General features: G+C 41.5%; 1 protein-coding gene across 2 annotated transcripts; it reads left to right on the plus strand.

Annotated features, from left to right (window-relative positions):
* The first annotated feature begins 458 nt into the window (after positions 1–458).
* Positions 459–17,522, plus strand: METTL14 (methyltransferase like 14). 2 transcript variants are annotated; one of them, XM_027659046.1, is made up of 11 exons: positions 466–842; positions 999–1,087; positions 1,730–1,817; positions 5,823–5,903; positions 6,289–6,376; positions 8,746–8,836; positions 10,333–10,474; positions 11,594–11,686; positions 12,332–12,448; positions 14,342–14,552; positions 16,100–17,522. In XM_027659046.1, the coding sequence occupies exons 1-11, from the start codon at positions 777–779 to the stop codon at positions 16,411–16,413; spliced, it is 1,380 nt and encodes a 459-aa protein (XP_027514847.1). In that variant the 5' UTR covers positions 466–776; the 3' UTR covers positions 16,414–17,522. The 2 variants fall into 2 exon arrangements, with proteins under 2 accessions (XP_027514849.1, XP_027514847.1); XM_027659048.1 differs by lacking the exon at positions 11,594–11,686 and having other exon boundaries at positions 459–842.
* Positions 17,523–18,365: the final 843 nt, after the last annotated feature.

Here is an 18,365-nt window from a genome sequence, read left to right on the forward strand (position 1 = left end):
CTATTTCAGGAGAGCAAACATCAGCATTAATTATGGTTGTGGGGATAATTTGTAATGTTTCTTTGTTCTTTTGTTAAGTTTCCTTTTGCGAGACACAAGGGACTGATACTTATTGCACAACTTTTGAATGCAGACGGTGGGTCTGTATTTCAATTTTCATTCTTGTTGCATTCTGAATAGCTGTCAGAATGAAAATCAGCATGTAATGTGGATTACATACATTCACAGACAGGATGTACAAGAGGGATGAAAGGAGAAAGTGGGAAAAAGACCAAAATTCAGATGAAAAAGGCTTTAAAGATTCTGCAAAACTCCCTCAAAGCAGAAGTTTTTAAAGGATCAGAAGATGGAAGCAAAACATGAAGGTTAACCTAGAAATAAGCACACTGGACATTAAAATTGGATGTAAAGGATGTACTTTAGGAAAACCGCTCGAGGTAAAATCAAGTTAGGGGCCCCCACGCCCAGCTAGTTTCTGAAGTGGCCACAGCTGTGACAGGGCCTGAGGGGAGCCCTGCACAGCCGAGTGTCTGCCTGAGGGAGAGAACTTGGACTGCAGAGCTTGAGGGACGAAGGATTTCATATCTATACTTGAACAACGCCCAAATTACACGAGTCTGCTCAGTGACTCCAGGGCAGCCTGGCCATGCATTTCCATGAGGGAATTGCGGCGGGCGGGAAGTGACGCGTTGTGAGGGAAGTGACGCCTGGGCGGCGGGAGCCCGGCGGAGCGGAGGGTGGCGGTGGCTGCTGCGGAGCGGGGCCGGTTCGCGGCCATGAACAGCCGCCTGCAGGAGATCCGGGAGCGGCAGAAGCTCCGGCGGCAGCTCCTGGCGCAGCAGGTACGGCCGGGCCCGCCCCTTCCCCCTCAGCGGCCGCCGCCCGCCGCCACCGCGGCCCGGGGCGCTGGAGGGGCGAGGGGCCTGGGGCGGCCCTGGGGCTGTGTGGGGGTGGGTGCGCAGTGGCCGCGGCGTGAATTTGTGTTTCCCGCTGTCCAGCTAGGGGCCGAGAACGCGGACAGCATCGGCGCCGTGCTCAACAGCAAGGAGGAGCAGCGGGAGATCGCCGAGACCCGGGAGACGTGTCGGTCCGTATCGACGAGCGGGCTCTGTTCGAGGCTGGGGGCTTGGTGCTCTTACAGGCCCTGGAAACGGGGTGGGATTGATCTCGGCGAAAGAAAGTGCTTTAATTACCCAGATCTGAACTCCGGCTAAGGCGAGGGGTGTCTGGTTATTCCCTTCTCAAAACAGCTTGGAAATACAGGCTCACACTTGTTTCTTGTGTTAAAAAGATGCTGCGTAGGAAAACTGAGGTGTGAATTCAGAATGTGCCACCTGTGTTGTCCCAGCCCCGTTATGCTTCTGTTAAGAGCAGTTTAGTTTAAAGCTTCTTTTGGACCAATAGTCGTGTCTAGACACAAGTAATGTTAGTGATTTATCAGGTGTAACAGTAATTTTCTTGTGTGACCAGACTTAATTTTGTAGATGTACTGCTTTGGTTAAAATAAGCTGTACTGTTCAGAGCAGAAAAATGAGAAAGGGAAGGAAATTCCTTTCCTTTCAGGAGTTTTGTCCTTAGTAAGTTGTGCTGGTCTTGAACATACTGAAAGAGGAATAGCTTGTCATCAAGTTTCAGAGTAATTTCAAACTTGTAACAGACACATGTAGTCAAGGCAGATTATCAAAGATTTCTGAAAATATGAGGATTTTTTTTTTTGGGCTGTTCACAGTGCTGCTTATGATACTTCTGCACCAAACGCAAAACGTAAATATCCAGATGAGGGAGAAGCGGATGAGGAAGAGATTGAAGAATATAAGGTAAGGGAAAAAAAGGAAAAAATTACTTTTCTGTGGTGTTCTTGTGTCCCTGAGGGACTTTTAAAATATATATGCGTGCACATAAAAATAAATGTGATGTGTATAGGTACTTCTAATATGTGTGTCCCTCAGGGGCATCCGAGGTGTCGATGCTACGTGGTTCTCTTCAGACAAGGGTGCATTGAACTGCACGTGCTCCAGAACCCAATTTTTGAGGCTTTTTTTAGCACTGCTCCTGGAAGTATAAAACGTGGGTGCTCTTGGGTACACACAAAAAAACCCTTGACCGGAATTTTGTTGTGTCAAAAGAAAACCTTTTAGTTAGAAGGAGGTACAGGCCATGGGATGAGATATGGGGAGGCTGAGGGCGCCTTCTGACCTGTCTGTTGGGTGCCAAGTAATGTAGTTCTGGATAAATGGAAGAAACAAGGGACTCTAAGGGAATGGAAATAAGAGGCCTGGTTTGGGGTGTGCTTCAAGCATCTAAAATCCCCAGGAAAAGTTTAGTTAAAAAAAAAAAAAAAAAGCCTCCATGGTCGATGAAGTGTTGTCAAACTCTCATGCCCTTAATTTTTCAGATGCTCATCCCAGAGGTGTTTGGCAGCTTTCTCCATTCATATCCAATGCAATGTTTTGGCTAAGATGGATGGTAGAAAGAGGTTGAACAAAGGCATGATTATCATACAGCTGTGTTTATGGTTTGTTTTGGGATCTCGTTGTAGCATATATCCTCCCTCTGTCCTTTTTCCATGTCCTAGTAACCTTGCTTCTGTGGTTAAATAGAATCAGTGTATTTATTAAATTATGCAGTGTCTGCTGTTCTCTTGGATGCCTAAAAAATAGCAATTTTTGAAATTTTGCTTCGTTGTGTTGCATTTTTGCTCAGCTTTATAAATCTTTCTGTAATGTCTTATTTTCTGTCTTACTAAACCAAGAAGTTAATGTATGACAGGATGTTTTTTGATGACTAATTTTTTAAAGTCTATCTGTAAAGGGACAGACATTGTTTTTTGTCATGCAAAGTGTTAGTCTGTACCTCTTGTTCAGCAAACAAGTCATGAGCTCGCAGAAGGGTGTTTGTGAAGTGGAATTTTTACGCTCTCATTAGGGATCAGTTCATGTCAGTTTATTTTAGTCCTTCAAGTATGTGGATAAAGAACTAAATTGTAATTACCTGTGAAATATATGTGGATAAGCCACTTGGGTTGGCAAAGTACATGACTTATCATTGGGATTTTCTTTACTAGTGTGGGGAAGACTTACCCTGAGGTGGATGTAACCACTTCTAAGTAACCAGACTCTTGGTATATTGTTGAAATTGAAGAATATTTTAATAGCACTGGCTCTGACCAAATTCAGTTGAACAGATGAATAGAGTTAAGAAACTTAAAACCCACAAGCAGAACATCTATAGTGGAGACATCAGCTGTTTCCTGCAGACATTGCTAATTCCCTATTGGCAAGGAGATCAGAACAGTAAAATTCCATTTGTATTTATATAACTTTTTCCTTAGCACTTTGAGCCTGTTTAAATTTAGTCTTGTAATATGAACTGATAGAAATATCTAGATCCTTACAGTGTCAATCCCTGTTGGATTGTGTTTAATGCTTCTTAGGCAAAAGTAATAGACTTGAACCATTAGTGTTCAGGGCAAATACCACAAATTCGTCAGTTAGGAAAATTTGGGGTGTTTCTGATGTAAAGTGCCTTGTCTCTGTATCCCTGGCTTGCTAAAGTGAGCCAGTGACACCCAAAGGCCTTACACTGATGCTTTGAGAGAGGACTGAACAGTGACATTGTCTTTTTTGTTATAAGGGGGAAGCATGAGAGCAGCTTTTGAGAGAAAAAAAAAGGCAATACGTTTTAATTTGGGGACGCTTTTTTGTGGGTCTGGCTTTGGTTTTTCTGTGGAATAGTTGCAAATTTAAAAGTGATGGTTCTTCATAAGCATCAGGCTGATGTGAAAACAAAGGGCAGTGGGGCTGCTTGTTCAGCTTCCTGCTGGCAGTTTGCCTTGGCACCACAGGGGTTGGAGACAGGGAAGAGATGCATTAAAAGCAAAAGTGAATAAGGGATATTTTAAGGTCAGAAAGTTGAATTGTGGTTCTAAAGAACTCCTAAAATACTCGTGTTTTGGTGGAACTGTACCAGTTGTACCAGGGTTAGTTGAGCTCCCTGGTCTGTATTTGGAAGTGGCAGACAGTGGGATTAGACAGTTTGCTGCCACTGCCAGGCTTTTCACTGCCTTCTGAGAGCTGGGGTTGTTGCTGCACCCCCAGGTGATTTTACTCAATTGTTTGAACCTGTATGAGTGTCTGTTTTGTGGAGTTTTAACTTTGTATGAAGTACAGAAACACTTGTAGTTTAGTTTTACTGTCTGCCAGCCTAATTTGAGACAGCCCAGCTTTGCTTTGTTTCTGCAAGCAGTGGCCTGCAAGCTTGGGATGCTTCCATGCCATTGTTGTGGAGGCTGCAAAGATCTTACTTGGTTGAATCATGGTAATTACTTAATGTATTTCTAGTAATTTGAAAAAACCCCCCTGTGTTTGATTATTGTAGGTAGTTTTTGTTTCCCTAACTCAGCAATACACCAGATGATTTGGAAAACAAGGATGATTAATGGAGGAGAACCTGTGTCATTCTATCTCTGTTTGGGCTGTGTCGTTTTCCCTTTGAAAGTTGGTGGTGTGGGGTTTTGTGGCCACAGGACTCTTTTTAAACCACTTGTGAAGGCATAAAGAGAACTGTGGTGACTCAAGTGGTATCTAGCAGGTGCTTATCATTAGAAGGCCGAGATTTAGAGAAAGGTGGAAGAGGGGAAACAGGTGTAACTCATGGCATAAGCATCAGTTTTTAGTAAAACTCAAGCTTTCAGCTATTTTTTTTTGGCCTGAGTAAGACTTGCTGCTGCTTGTCTGCTTTAATTTCTTTTCCTTGCAAACAGTGTTGCTGTTTCTGATAATTATATTTTTGGTCTGGTTAAAGAAACAAATGAAAAGAGTGTATCTCTGTAAATTCTTCACCAGAATACTGAGGAAGGGGTATCTGACCTGTTTATCACAACAGGCATTTCAGAAGTTGATTTAAAGCTCCAATTTGGAAATAACAAGAAAGTTATGACAAGATTTTAACAGTTAGAGGGATCAAAATAGAGGGAGAAGACAACTTTTCATTCTGCATTCAGACAGCTTGTGTAGCACAGGGTAAATGAAGCTGTAATAATATGGGAGATGATATTATTTAGTAGTTCTTCAGTTGTATTTATATATTTATGTATCTATATACTGGGTTGGTTTGGGAGCAGTGGGAAAACAGAAAGTGATGTGGAGAAATGAGTCTCTCTTTTGTTCCTGTTCCCTCTTGAGTTCTCTGTTAGATGTTCACAATACATCAGTGTAACAGATCTCTGAACTCCAGAAATCTGTTGAATGAACTCACCAACAGGGGGAAAAAATTGCAATACATTTTCTGTTTCCTGTAAATATGGGGGCTATAAAATGGAAATTTTAAAGTTACTTTTAAGGACAGTCAAAATGAAATACTGACTTTGTACCATGAGCTGTTTCTGCAAACTGTGGACTTTGCTGCCAGGGTTGGAATATAAGAGATGATTGAGTGGATATAAATGCTCAAAAGTTCTAATACAGAAGAATATCAACAAAATACATTATTTGTTTCAGTCCAAGGAGTGAACGTTTTGGGGGACAAAAATTAAAATTTCTACACTTTATTAAGCACTGGCTGCACTGTCATGGGCTAGAAATTAAGGGGCTCTTATTTTGTTCTTCTTTCAGGGGCCTTTCCCACCTCATTACTGAGAGAGGTGCAGACCTTTTTGAGAATAGGTAATGGTTTTTTCCCCTCCAAAACTGGAGCTGAAACCATTCATGATGTGCTGTTTTAGGAAATGTCTGTTTGTAGACAGCCCACTTCTCGTTATGATTGTGCTTTGTAAGGAAAGGAGCATGATCTTGCATACTGGTAATACCTGCTTCATTTCCAAGGATGAAGTAGAGCTGCAGCAAGATGAAGAGAACCTGCCCTATGAAGAAGAGATTTACAAAGATTCCAGTACCTTTCTTAAGGTGAGCTGCTTTTGCAATTTTAAGTGTTTCAAAGCTGGCATAGTTGGGTTAAACTGTTTCTGCAGTGGATGGTATTTGATATACAGCTTTAAAGGCTGATGTAATGGACTAGAATTCACAAGTAGGGAAGTTTCCTGTGGAAGATATGACTGGAACTGGCATTACATTGGTCCTGACTAAAGGGCTGAGTCAAATCACGATGAGCTGCAGTAATGGTGGGCCTGATTTGGAACTGAAATGATGGTCTTGACTGGTGTAACTTATAAAGGCATGTTGAAAAGAAAATAATCTGTTATTTTGTCATTTATCAGACTGGCACATGTGTTTTGTGTGTGTGTGTGCAGTTATCTGCCCTTGCTCTCACTGAACTCCTCCTGTTCTCCAGGGCACTCAGAGCTTAAATCCCCACAACGATTACTGCCAGCACTTTGTGGATACAGGACACAGACCTCAGAACTTCATCAGAGATGTTGGTATGTCATAGTCAGTGACTCTTTGAAGAGAACTCCTTTGATAGCACTTCTTTTTCTTCCCCTTTTTAAATTCCTTACAGTTGCTGGGAAGTACAGCTATATATATATATACTCCACAGTTGTGTCTCTCCCTGTGAATACATATCAATATAGACATTTCTGTGAATGAGTTTATTTTTCATCAGTTAGGAGGTGATTATTGCCTAGGCTGCTCTTACCTTTGGTTTTACTTGAAAGTATTTAACAGGAAGATTTTTTTCAAAACCAAGCTCTTTTGATTCCAGAAAGTAGATGAGTTTAATGAGCAGATCTTGAAACCATTGCAAGTTTGAGTGACAGACTTGCTGTAATGCCTCTTAATAATGTGTGTAGCATGTAAAGTGTGGAAGTTTACATATGTTGAAGTCAGTGAGCAGTATGGATAATGTTTACCAGCTAAATTTTGTAACTGCTGACAGCTCATTAGAAGGCCCAAGTTTAGAGGATGTTATTTGCTAAGTTTCCATGTATCGAGCCATCACTGAACTTGTTACTGAAATGATGCTTCATTAGGGCTGGATTTAAACTTTCTAAAACTAAGGTACAGTTTGGTCCTGTTTCCCAGAGTAGGTGCTTGGTAGTTATTTGGATTTTAAAATAAGCAGGACACCTCCCTCTGCAGTTTTATGCAACAGTTCTCTGTATTTTAACAAGTTTAAGCTTGTCAGGGAAAGTGGGTTGTGTTTATAGATGGCAGCCCAAAGAGGTTTTGTTTGCCTGTGGAGGCACTTAGCTTGTTTCTTCTCTATGTTTTGTGAAACACATCTGGATTTTTTTGTGAAAAATGGACTCAGTTATGTCTTTATCTGAAAAGCACCTGGGCTTCGTGGTGAAGTACTTGAGGTAGTTCTGCACTGTTCTCTGAAATGAGTCCAAAGAAATTGCAGCCAATGTTATTTACCATGACTTCTCTGCTGCCTAAAAAATGGGGAAGGGACAGGACAAAGGCTTATGCAAGTGTTAATGTGGAAGTGAACATGTCAGCAGCAGTGAGTCCAGAGCCTTTATTGGAGCTGAGGAATATCAGGGTCAATACTGGTCAGAAACATTTTCTACATGATGATCAAAACACTGCTTGGGTGCTATTTCACAACTGGACATGGCCTTAAAGAAAACCTGTAAAGAAGCAGTGGTTCTGGAACACGTATTTGTTTCTTTTTGATACTGCTGTTGGAAGAGAGGGAGAGACCTGTGGGTTTGGATTTGGTTTGGTTTGGTTTTTGATTGAAAATTGTTTTCCATCTATTTCCATAACTGCTTTCTGTTTCTCCTGGGCAGGAGTATTTGACTTGCACTGGCTGGAAGCAGCACAGTGAAAATGAGGAGAACATGGTTCTTTTAAGCTATTGTGTTTTTAAGGAAAAGAGTGAAAGTAACTTTTGGGTCGTAAGAGATAATAAAGGTTAGGTACTAATAACTTCACTTCTGTCGATGCAGTCCTGGAGCTGGGAGTTAAGATTTTGGACCTAAAATAAGGAGAGGGATGAAGGGTTGTGGGGTTTGTGGGTTTGGGTGGGTTGTTCTCCCCAGTGGATTAGCAGCATTTAAAGTTGTACATTTAAATGAACACGAAGCTTTGTAAGTAACTCACTAAAGTGGAACTGATACTCCGTGGGAGGCCAGAATGGTGCCTCGTTGGTCTGTAAATGCTGAACCTACTGCCAGCAACAACAAAAACATACTCTACTTTTTTAGGAAGGGAGAACAGAATATGCTGAAAGGTATATTTTCATCTTAAAAACATCTACTGCAAAAGACCTTATTAGGGTTCTCTCTGTTGCAGTCTGTACATAGGAAAGGCTGAAAAATTGAGATCATAAAGCTCAGAGTAGGAACATGTGTTCAGATCTTTGACTGGCACCAGAGCACCAAATCTCAATATAAGGGTTACCTCAGGGAACCAGCCACACCCCAAGCTTCAAAGGTTAAGTAAGAGTATTCTTTAAATTAATGTTAGTTAGATCTTAACAGAAACTTACAGATATGGATAACAAAACAGCTTTCTCTCGTCATCCTGGGACTTTTAGTTTTAAGTGAGAGGTTGTTTTCTTCTGGTAATAGGAGCTGTAAATTCCTGCTCTCTGTAGTGCTCTAGAGAAGATTGGAGCATAGACACTGCATTAGGAACAGCCATAATTAGCTGGGTGAGGACAGGAGGCTTTTGTCAAGTACTGAACAAAAAACTGCTTTGAAGGGTTTGGTTTATTATAACAAAAATTAAAATAAGGCTAAGTATTAACATTGGACCTATTCAGAATACTGGACAATGCTTAATTGATACAGATATACTCTGTTAAGTAGTTGTTAACTTCATGTTTTCTTCTTCTTAGGCTTAGCAGATAGGTTTGAAGAATATCCAAAACTTAGAGAGCTCATCAGATTGAAGGATGAGCTGATATCTAAATCTAACACTCCTCCCATGTAAGTGTTCTTGTGGAAAATGCCTTTCTTCTCCAGACCTGTTTGAAGTTAGCTGTCTGCTTTGCAAATCTCTATCTTCAGCACCTGCTTAGAATTTACATTTTCTTTTTCTGTTTATACAAATTAATCAATTGAAGCATAGAAGAACAAGATGAGTTTGTTTCTGTTATTTTAATCTAGATTTTTAATATAGTATATAAACTAGTTTTTCTTTGCAGTGTGTGATTGTTTATAGTATCAACTGATTGCCCTGCAGGCTTTAGTCTGGGATTTAAAAGAATGTGATGTGATTGTGAATCTCATGTTGTCATACTATTTACAATAACAAGAAAAGCTTTAAAAAATTGGCCTCTTAAGATAACTTTCATTGTTCTTGCACCAGCTGGTTTTTGTATAGTGTTCAGCTATTACCTTAGTACCCATTAATTAGATGTTTACTTTGCAGCTGAAGACCAAAAATGTTTAGGCTGACTGGAAGTCCTTTGTCCTATTGACTTGGAATTACCTCTGAGTTTTTGCTGGATGTCAGACACAGCATAAGTGTGCAGCATGTTACTGCCAGGAGTTCAGACCTGCCTGTAATATACAGTAGTCCTAATCTGTACTGAGAAAAACAGCCTTATTGAATGACAGTCACACACAACCTCTGAAATAGTTGTCTGAACAACTGAGGTGCAAATCGCAGGACTCAACTTGCTCTTCTGAGTTAGGTGTGTTTTGGCATTCTTTAGCCTTAAAGCACTGAAGAGGGGAAAACAGTAATCCAGTGCTGCCTTCTGGTAACACCAAATACACACAGAGAATCATAATCTCTTCCACACACTTTTTGGGAAGGCTGATCTGCTGATCAGCTTCCTTAAGGTTATAGGTTTTTAGGGGAGGGCAGTGTCATTTTTTTGATAGTGATATAACACTGAGTGATGGGCAGGTGTGGAGGAGAGTCATAAGAGTGTGTTTGTGTATTTAATAAAATCTGTGTGTGTGGGAGTCTTGATTTGTTACCTGAAAAGCGTGTCCAGCCTTCAAAATCTTTTGAACATAATATATGAAAAATGGCAATTCTAAAAATATGACACTTCCCAAAGGGGAGCAAAACAGAAATCTGTTAGCCAGGCTAACAGTGTTTGCTTCCTAAGTGTTGATGTTTCCTCCTAAATAGTCCATGGATGTAAAGAAACTTCAGTGAATCTGTACTAGATACTGTTGTACAGTCTTGTGTGGGCATCTGCTTGCTGCTTGCTAAATGAGGATCCTAAAATCTGTTTATTTAAGAGAAAGACTACTTAAAAAATGTAATGCAATAGCATCCAGCCTCAATTCAGGATCCATCCTTGAGGATGTGCTGTGGTTCTCCTCTACATTTAGAGCCTTTGAGCTGTATGAACCATACAGGAGACCCTGCTCTTAACTGGCTGCACAGAAGTGCCATGGGAGTATAATTTTCAAACCACTCTTACACCTTGTCCAAACAGTTCTGTCATCTTCTGTTCAACCAGGTATTTACAAGCAGACTTGGAAGCATTTGATATTAGGGAACTGAAGTCCAAATTTGATGTGATTCTCCTGGAACCACCACTGGAAGAATACTACAGGGAGACTGGCATTACTGCCAATGAAAAATGCTGGACCTGGGATGATGTAAGTACTTTTCTTGCTGTGGAAAAGATTTCATACATGCCTTGAAGCAAATAGGTGAGTTCACTCCTTCACTGACATCCTCCTTTCTCCAAGTATTGTCTGGGTAGGAAATTTTAACAGTCAAACCAATTGTAACCTTTAGAAGCCTAACAAAATAGAACTTGTGAACAAAACCTCAGCTGTGGAAGGTTTTTTCTTGTAGTTATATATTCCCTTACTGTTTAATCAGTTCAGTGGTGTATTGATGGTTCACTCTGTATCTTTCCCTTTTCCATGAGGTCAGCTCTGGAAAAGCAGTCAGTCAAACTGAAGGATCATGAGAACAAAATCAAATTCAAGCTACCTTTAAGGAGTGAGTTTGAAAACCAAGGCATTGTGATGTGATGAGACTGGGTAACTATGTAGAGGAGTAGGTGTCTGTGTTAGCCAGTCTGTTACATCGGGCACAAATGGTGCTTGGCCGTGTTGCCCAGGGAAAAAACATTCTATCCTAACAGGAAAACTGGGAGTGTTGGAGTCATGGTTTGGCTTCTACTGCATTACTTTTGTTCACAGTGACACTGAATGAAGCTTGATTTGATGTGTTAGCAAGCTACAGATGAATCCTTTCAAGTTGTAATGACTAACAGATGCTTTGCATCTGAAGTTATTTCATCTTGAATGTTACTGATTTGTCAGTGTTGAACCACTGTCCTCGAAAATTCTTGCTGCTTTTTTTCCTGAAAGGGAAAATGGAGAGAATGTCTTTCCTTTATAGTGATAGGGATTAAACTGGGATTTTTGTGAAGTGTCTTCACAACCTTCATATAAGTAATTCCGTGAATGAAAAGAAACATTTTGTATTAAATATTTGTGTCACGGTTTAACCCACTAATTCTGACCCAAGCCAAAACCAGCACAGTTATATACATGCAGATGGGTACTGGCAAGGTAACTTTTAAAAGATACTTTCTGGAAAACAAATTTAAAAGTTTGACTGAGTGTATACAGGCTAACATCTCCAAAACAGTGCTTCCTGATGCTTTCTGTGACAATGCTTCAAGACTTAGTATTCTTCCTGATATAATTGGTGATTTGTATTTAACTCAGAAACACTTTTATTGCTCTTATTATTATTAGATCATGAAATTGGAAATTGAAGAAATTGCAGCCCCAAGGTCATTTGTGTTTCTGTGGTGCGGGTCAGGCGAGGGTCTGGATCTCGGCCGAGTGGTAAGATGATGTTTAATTCAATTTATCAGGGACAGGCTTAAGAGTTTATTTTTATCGTTGACTTTTTCCTGTATAGAATTCTCAACGGTAACTACTGAGGGATGTTTTGTTACTGTGGTAGAGGATATGTAATTTTAAGTGGCATTAAGTGTTTAGATACTGTTATTTTCCAGATGAGTCATTGAGTTTGAGAGGAAACATAATTCCATAGGGCCTAGAGAGGAAACATAATTCCAGAGGGTCTAGAAAGCTGTACTGCTGTCTTGGTTTTCATAGGAGCAGGTTACCATCCTGAGTGCTTTTACAGCTTTTTTAACAGAAATCTCAATAGTTTTCTGCCAGAAATATTCATTCCAGAAGAAAGGTGCTGCTGTGTCTTAAATTGAGATAAAAATTTTTTTAGATATTTAAAAAAATGATGATATGTAGACATATCGATGTGCACATAAGCCTCTTTAATTTTAATTTTTAGGGGCAGCTTGACAACACACGTGTCATTCATGCCAGTAAACACTGTCATTCATTTGTGACGGATTTCCAGCTATGATTTCAGAAAAGTCAAGTACCTATATGAGTGTTCAGTTTAGGGTACTTATATTTTTGATGTAGTGTGAACTGTTTGGGGGTTTTTTTTATGATATTTAGTGTCTACGCAAATGGGGTTACAGAAGATGTGAGGACATTTGCTGGATTAAAACAAATAAGAACAATCCTGGAAAGACCAAGACTCTAGACCCTAAGGCTGTTTTCCAAAGAACCAAGGTAAGGGTTTGGCTCCATTGCTCCTCTGTTTCCATCCCGTCTGTCTTTGCTGATGAAACTCCTGGTGCTCCACAGTAGTTGGTGACAGGCTTTTGGGAAAGCAGGCACGAGAACTTCAGAGTTCTGTTCTCCAAAGCATGTTTCACAGACCTAAAATTAGCAGTAGAGTTTGACTAAGTTTAATGTCAAAAGAGATTTTAAAATCTGTAGATTATAAATGGATCTAATAATGAAAAATAACTACAGAAGGCTGGCTGTTGGTTCTAAACACACACGTGCAGGTATGTGCCCAGGGTTAGAAGCAGAGAGAGGACTGTGAGAGACCAGAGCTCAGCCAGGATCTCCTGACTCCCTGAAGATGATTGTAAAGGTGAATGGGTCAGCTTGGTTTAAAACAAACACTTTTTTAGGGATGCATTCTGGAGGATGTGTATTGAAGGAAATGCAGAGAAAAAAAAGTGTTCTGATTTAAAAAACTCAAATGTAAGTTCTTCGAAACTTAGAGAAATGTAGATGGGATTAATAAATAATTGGTTTGGGTATATGTGGGTGTAACTGGCAGTTTAACTGAAAAGAGAGTTGGCTGGCAGTTTAATAATTCCAGGTGTCAGTTAACCTCAGGACTCATTCCTCATTCATTAATCATTCCTTAGCATTAAACACCCTCAACCCTGTCTCAGATTTGCCATTTTTAGGAGTATAAACTTCCCTTTGAGATATCTGGAATCTTTCATTGACTTGCATTTACATTAGTCTGAAGTTTGTTTGAAAGTGTGTTGTATCAGTTATAAATATTTATAAGGATAAATATTGTGTGTTTATTGCATATAGTATTGCAAATCTGTGCAGCTCGCTCATGAGGGAGAGGTTAAAGCTGACACAGGAGGATTTGAGGGGGGACTTTGTTTAACAAAGAGGAACAGTTTCTGGTATTGGGGAATTTCTCTGTTTATGGGGTGAGGGTTGGGCTGAGGTCACCATTTGTGATAAACACTGAAAATGGAGCGAGTTTGTTCTGACTAAATAAATAGGCTGCTGGGCAAGGTGAACTTACCACTGGTTACAGCAGCAAATGCTGCTGTTCCATTCTGGTCAGTTGAGGCATCTCTAGATGGGTGCTTTGTGCTGGGCCACCTGTTAGAGAACCTGAGGTATGGGTGAATGACACGTGGTATGGAAGTAAATGTTCCGAGTAGTTCTGCTGAGGACTAGATCTACAAGTCTTTGCCTGATGGGTAATTTGTTTAGCTGTATTCTGCCTCTTTAGTTCAATTCAAGGTCCAACACCCCTGTTGCTTGAGTGCAGTTGACCAACTGCATAGATTTGATAGCTCAGCTCTTCTGACTTTCATATTTACTTGCCAACTCTGAAAACCCTTCCCAAAATCTGGGAATGATTACATGCTCTTGTCTGCAACTTTTTCTTGAGCCATCTGGCGGCGCTTAGTGAGTCAGTGTGTTTGATCCTGGGGAACATCGCTCATCCAAGCTTGATGTTCCCAGAAACAGAGCTCTGAAATGAGTATGTAGGAGCCGCTTTTCATCCTCTAACAATCGTGGTGATTCCTCATTCATGGATGCCACATACCAGTCACTTAAATTGATCTGCAGAGGAAGGAGGCGATGGCTGTTACAGCTCAAGAACATTTTTAATGCTGATGAATTGACAGTTGTCAATTCAATACAGCCACCACAGTTGGTGGCTGTATTTTTTTTATGCAGTAATATCTTCTAGAAAGGAATCTGAGGGTGCCGGCTACTTTTGTAAGAGGTACAATATGAAAAAGTATGTTATTTGCTGTCTGTTTTATGACTGAGAACTTTGAAAACTGTTTGTGCTCGAAACCTGCCACAGCAGTAGGTGTGGCATGTGACGTGCTCTCTGTGTCACAGGAGCACTGCCTCATGGGCATCAAGGGCACCGTGCGCCGCAGCACAGACGGGGACTTCATCCACGCCAACGTTGACATCGACCTCATCATCACTGAGGAGCCTGAAATTGGCAACATAGAAAAACCTGTGGAGATTTTTCACATTATTGAGCATTTCTGCCTTGGACGACGACGGCTTCACCTTTTTGGAAGGGACAGTACAATCCGACCAGGTAACTGTTACCTTGGGTTTGGGCAAGTAGTTACATTTTAATGTGCTTCAACAACCTCCTTCCATCGTCCCAGGCCACTTGGTGGGTTCTGCTGGGAGCTGAGGCAATAATGGTTAATCCTAATGCATTCTTCTTCTGCCAGGGCTCGCGCCAGCTGGATAACTGTGTATTTTTGTGTGTAACTGCGTCACTTGTCTGTTCTCCCAACACTCTGATGGTGGCAAAGTGACTTCTGCTCTAGTTAATGTTCTGTCCCTCATGGTCAAAAAGCAGAAAGCTTTGCTAGAACTAAAGATCTCATACGAGTGTTTTTTTGGCAAGAACGTCTGTGAATCAGCCTGTGTTGCAGGAGCATCATAGAGAACCCTTCTAAACAATAGTACAGTTAAGTTACAATTTTAATATCATCTTTGGGAGCAAGATCATAGAAAAGCCTTTTTGTTTTAGAGATATTCATTTTTAGAAGTAAATACTTGCTAAAACAGTAAGACCGTTATGCTTTTGTTCTCCATGTTATCTCTAATTGAAGATAAATGCTGCAGTTACTCAGTTTTCTACTGGACTACTGAAAAGTGTAATTTCTGTCTTTTCATTTTCTGAATATTTCCTTTCCATAAAGCTTTTTTTTCTGGACTTAATAGTGAAATAATCTCCACACTAGCTCTAAAAATTGAAATGTCTTTTTCATGTGTAATACAGGGTAGCAGAATTCCCTGTTTGTAAAATTCATGTCAGTGTCCTAAAGAGGTTTCCAGACCTGTGTCATAGGTCAGACCTGCAGCTGTAGATCTCAAGGAGATACATTGTTGGTGTATGTGAAGATCCGTCAGCCACAAAACTGTAGTTTTAGAAGAAATAGGAATGAGCTTGTTTTAATGTTTGCCTGTCTTGATTCACTTGGTGAAGCTGAAGTGCCCTCTGAATGTTTTTCTATAAACAGGCTAATTTAACTCTGTAAGCTCTATTTTCATACCATGTTTCATACCATATTTTCATACCATATTATGTTTTCAGAGGTGTGCTTCCAGCAGGCTGCGCTCTTGGCTGCACTGTCACAGCTGGGTTCTGGAGACAAAGTTACCTAAATCAAGTTACCCTCGGCCCATAAACAGAGAAATTCCCCAATACCAGAAACTGATCCTCTTCGTTAAACAAAGTCCCCCCTCAAATCCTCCTTTAACCTCTCCCTCATGAGCGATCTGCACGGATTTGCAATACTGTATGCAATAAACACGCAGTATTTATACTTATAAATATTTATAACTGATGCAACTTTTAAAAAGGGAAGAAGGATGGTGTTGTTTTAAATTAGATGAATTTAATGATCAGGTTTAGTCTGGTACCAGGGGAAATGGATCTTTCTTCTCTAGAGGCGACCTTTTCATTCCACTCAGTACAGGTGACATGTGGGCAAGTGTCTGTGGCAATGGATTTGCCAAGTGTCTCTCCCTGTCACTTGAGTGTCCATTGAGTGGAAAAAGGACAATAGTGGCCTCGGAAGCGTGAAGTTTGTTTTTGCTTTTATTGACTCTGGTTTTGTTCCCCAGGTTGGCTGACGGTGGGACCCACCCTCACCAACAGCAACTTCAATGCAGAGACATACTCCTCGTACTTCACGGCTCCCAACTCCCACCTGACGGGCTGCACCGAGGAGATCGAGCGGCTGCGGCCCAAGTCGCCGCCGCCCAAGTCCAAGTCTGACCGGGGCGGGGGTGCTCCCAGGGGAGGAGGCCGAGGAGGGACTGCGGCCGGCCGGGGAGAGAGGGGCAGAGAGAGGAACAGAACGAACTTCCGGGGTGAGCGGGGCGGCTTCCGAGGGGGCCGAGGAGGGACCCACCGAGGGGGCTTCCCCACCCGCTGAGGAGGTGATGGCTTCTTGCCTCATCCTACTCCCCGTCTCTGAATCTCTTTCTTAGTCTTGTTTTTCCTGAAATGAATTCCTCTGGAGACTCAAGCCAGATGACTTGTGAAATTGGTTTTGGTGAAACTGTTCCAGTCTTCCTGGGCTGGCACAGCCCCACCCCTGGCTGGCAGCTCCTGCTATGGCAGCACTGAAATCACTCACTGCAGGGAGCACCATCCCTTCACACACCATGGGAAGGAGGGAAGGGAAGGTACTTGCTCTGATCTTAGGAAACTTGGGGTGGGGGCTTTCTTTTCAGCTGCCATTTTCTCCAAAACACGGATTCCTCTTCCTTATTTGGAGGTTTGGGCTTGGACTGACCTGGATTAATATTGTGGAATGGGCATGAAATGCAGTTCTGACTTGCAGACTGTCTTATGGAAGAAAAAATGCTGTGTCTGTATTGACACCTATTTTAACTTCTCTGAAACCAAGGAGCAAATGGAATAAATAGAATTCTATATTTTCTTATTTGGTTTAAATTTCCCAAATTATTCCTGGGAATAGGGAACAATTTTTAATTTGTGGTGTATGTGCATTCACTTTTCATTGGGGAGAGTGGTAATTCCGTGTTGTGCTTCATGGAAAGCACCAAGCTGTGTGTTTGTGTGCAGTCCAGAACTTCTGCAGGGTCTGGATTGCTCCTGGAGCAGGGATTTACACCCACTGTGTGTTTGTAACACTTTGTTCTTTGGGAGGTAAGACAAGTGTCACTGCAGAGGAATCGGTGACCTTGTTGGAGGGTGGGTTGGAAATGCGTGTGTGCAGCTCCTGAAACTTGTCGCCCGGGAACAGGGTAATGAAACCAAGTGTTTGGCTTTGCCTGTGGGAGTTGCACACGTTTGGAAATATTGGCTGTTGCTGATGAGCTCCAGTGCAGTGTGGACAGACAGCGACTCACTTTGTACAATGTTTTCAGCAGAACCACAGCTCTGAGCTTCTTGGTCAGTACTTGGCAGGCTGGACAAACTTGGCTGTTGGTGTCTCAAGGTCGGAGCTGTGGGTCTTTGATTTTAAATAGCTGTCCTGTAAAGTAGTGGATTATTAAACGTGTTTATCAAAGCTAATGCTGAAATATTTTTCTTCATATTTTATGGGTTTGTTCTCCTTGAGGTTCTGGAATTGCCAAGTGGTTTCCTCTGTGCTGTTGTTGAACAGGAACTGTTCTTTTGGTGCAAGGAATATTGGCACAGGTGTTTTTGAGGGTCTGATCGACTTCCTGGCCTGGGCAGTGTGCTTGGCAGGGGATTGGCACAGTGCTGGTGGAAATTGCTGTTGTTTATGAGTTGGTTCTTCCTGTGTTATTTGCACATCTGGAGAGTGATTGGATTTGGGGAGGGGGTGTTTTAAGAGTGGTGCTCTTTTGGCCATCAGTGAAGTCAGCCATGGGCTACGTGAACAGCATCTGACAGAAGGTAAATGCCACAGTAAGGAAACTTTGTGATTTTTGCTTTAGTCATGTTATTCGAAAAGTTAATACTGGAGAAAACCTTAGGAGCACTGCTTTTGTGCCAGGGACAAATTTGTTTGGTTTTTGGGGTTTTTTTTTTATGAGTAGAAAATGTTAATTTCCATTTCCCCCTTTTAACCACATGCCCATTGCTGATAGTTCAGTGCTGGTTTTAACTGAGTTTAATGGACAAGGAACTCCACCTTTGTACCCATCCTCCATGAAGAACAATTACCTGCTGGTCATTATGGAAAGGTGGTGCTCCAGCAGTGACAGACTGATGGCCTGTAAAGGTGAGACAGCAGCACACCCAAAGCTTGGTGTCATGTCCTTGTGGTGGTGGAGGAGATGATACTTAGAAAATACTGTAGTGAGACACTATTACACACACCTCATTAGAGAGGGTAAAAGCATCTGGTCATTTCCTAATCACTGTGATTTGGAACCATATCTAAAGTGG

This window comes from Corapipo altera, unplaced genomic scaffold (assembly GCF_003945725.1).
Source record: "Corapipo altera isolate COAL_440 unplaced genomic scaffold, ASM394572v1 255, whole genome shotgun sequence".
Classification (NCBI taxonomy): Eukaryota; Metazoa; Chordata; class Aves; order Passeriformes; family Pipridae; genus Corapipo; species Corapipo altera.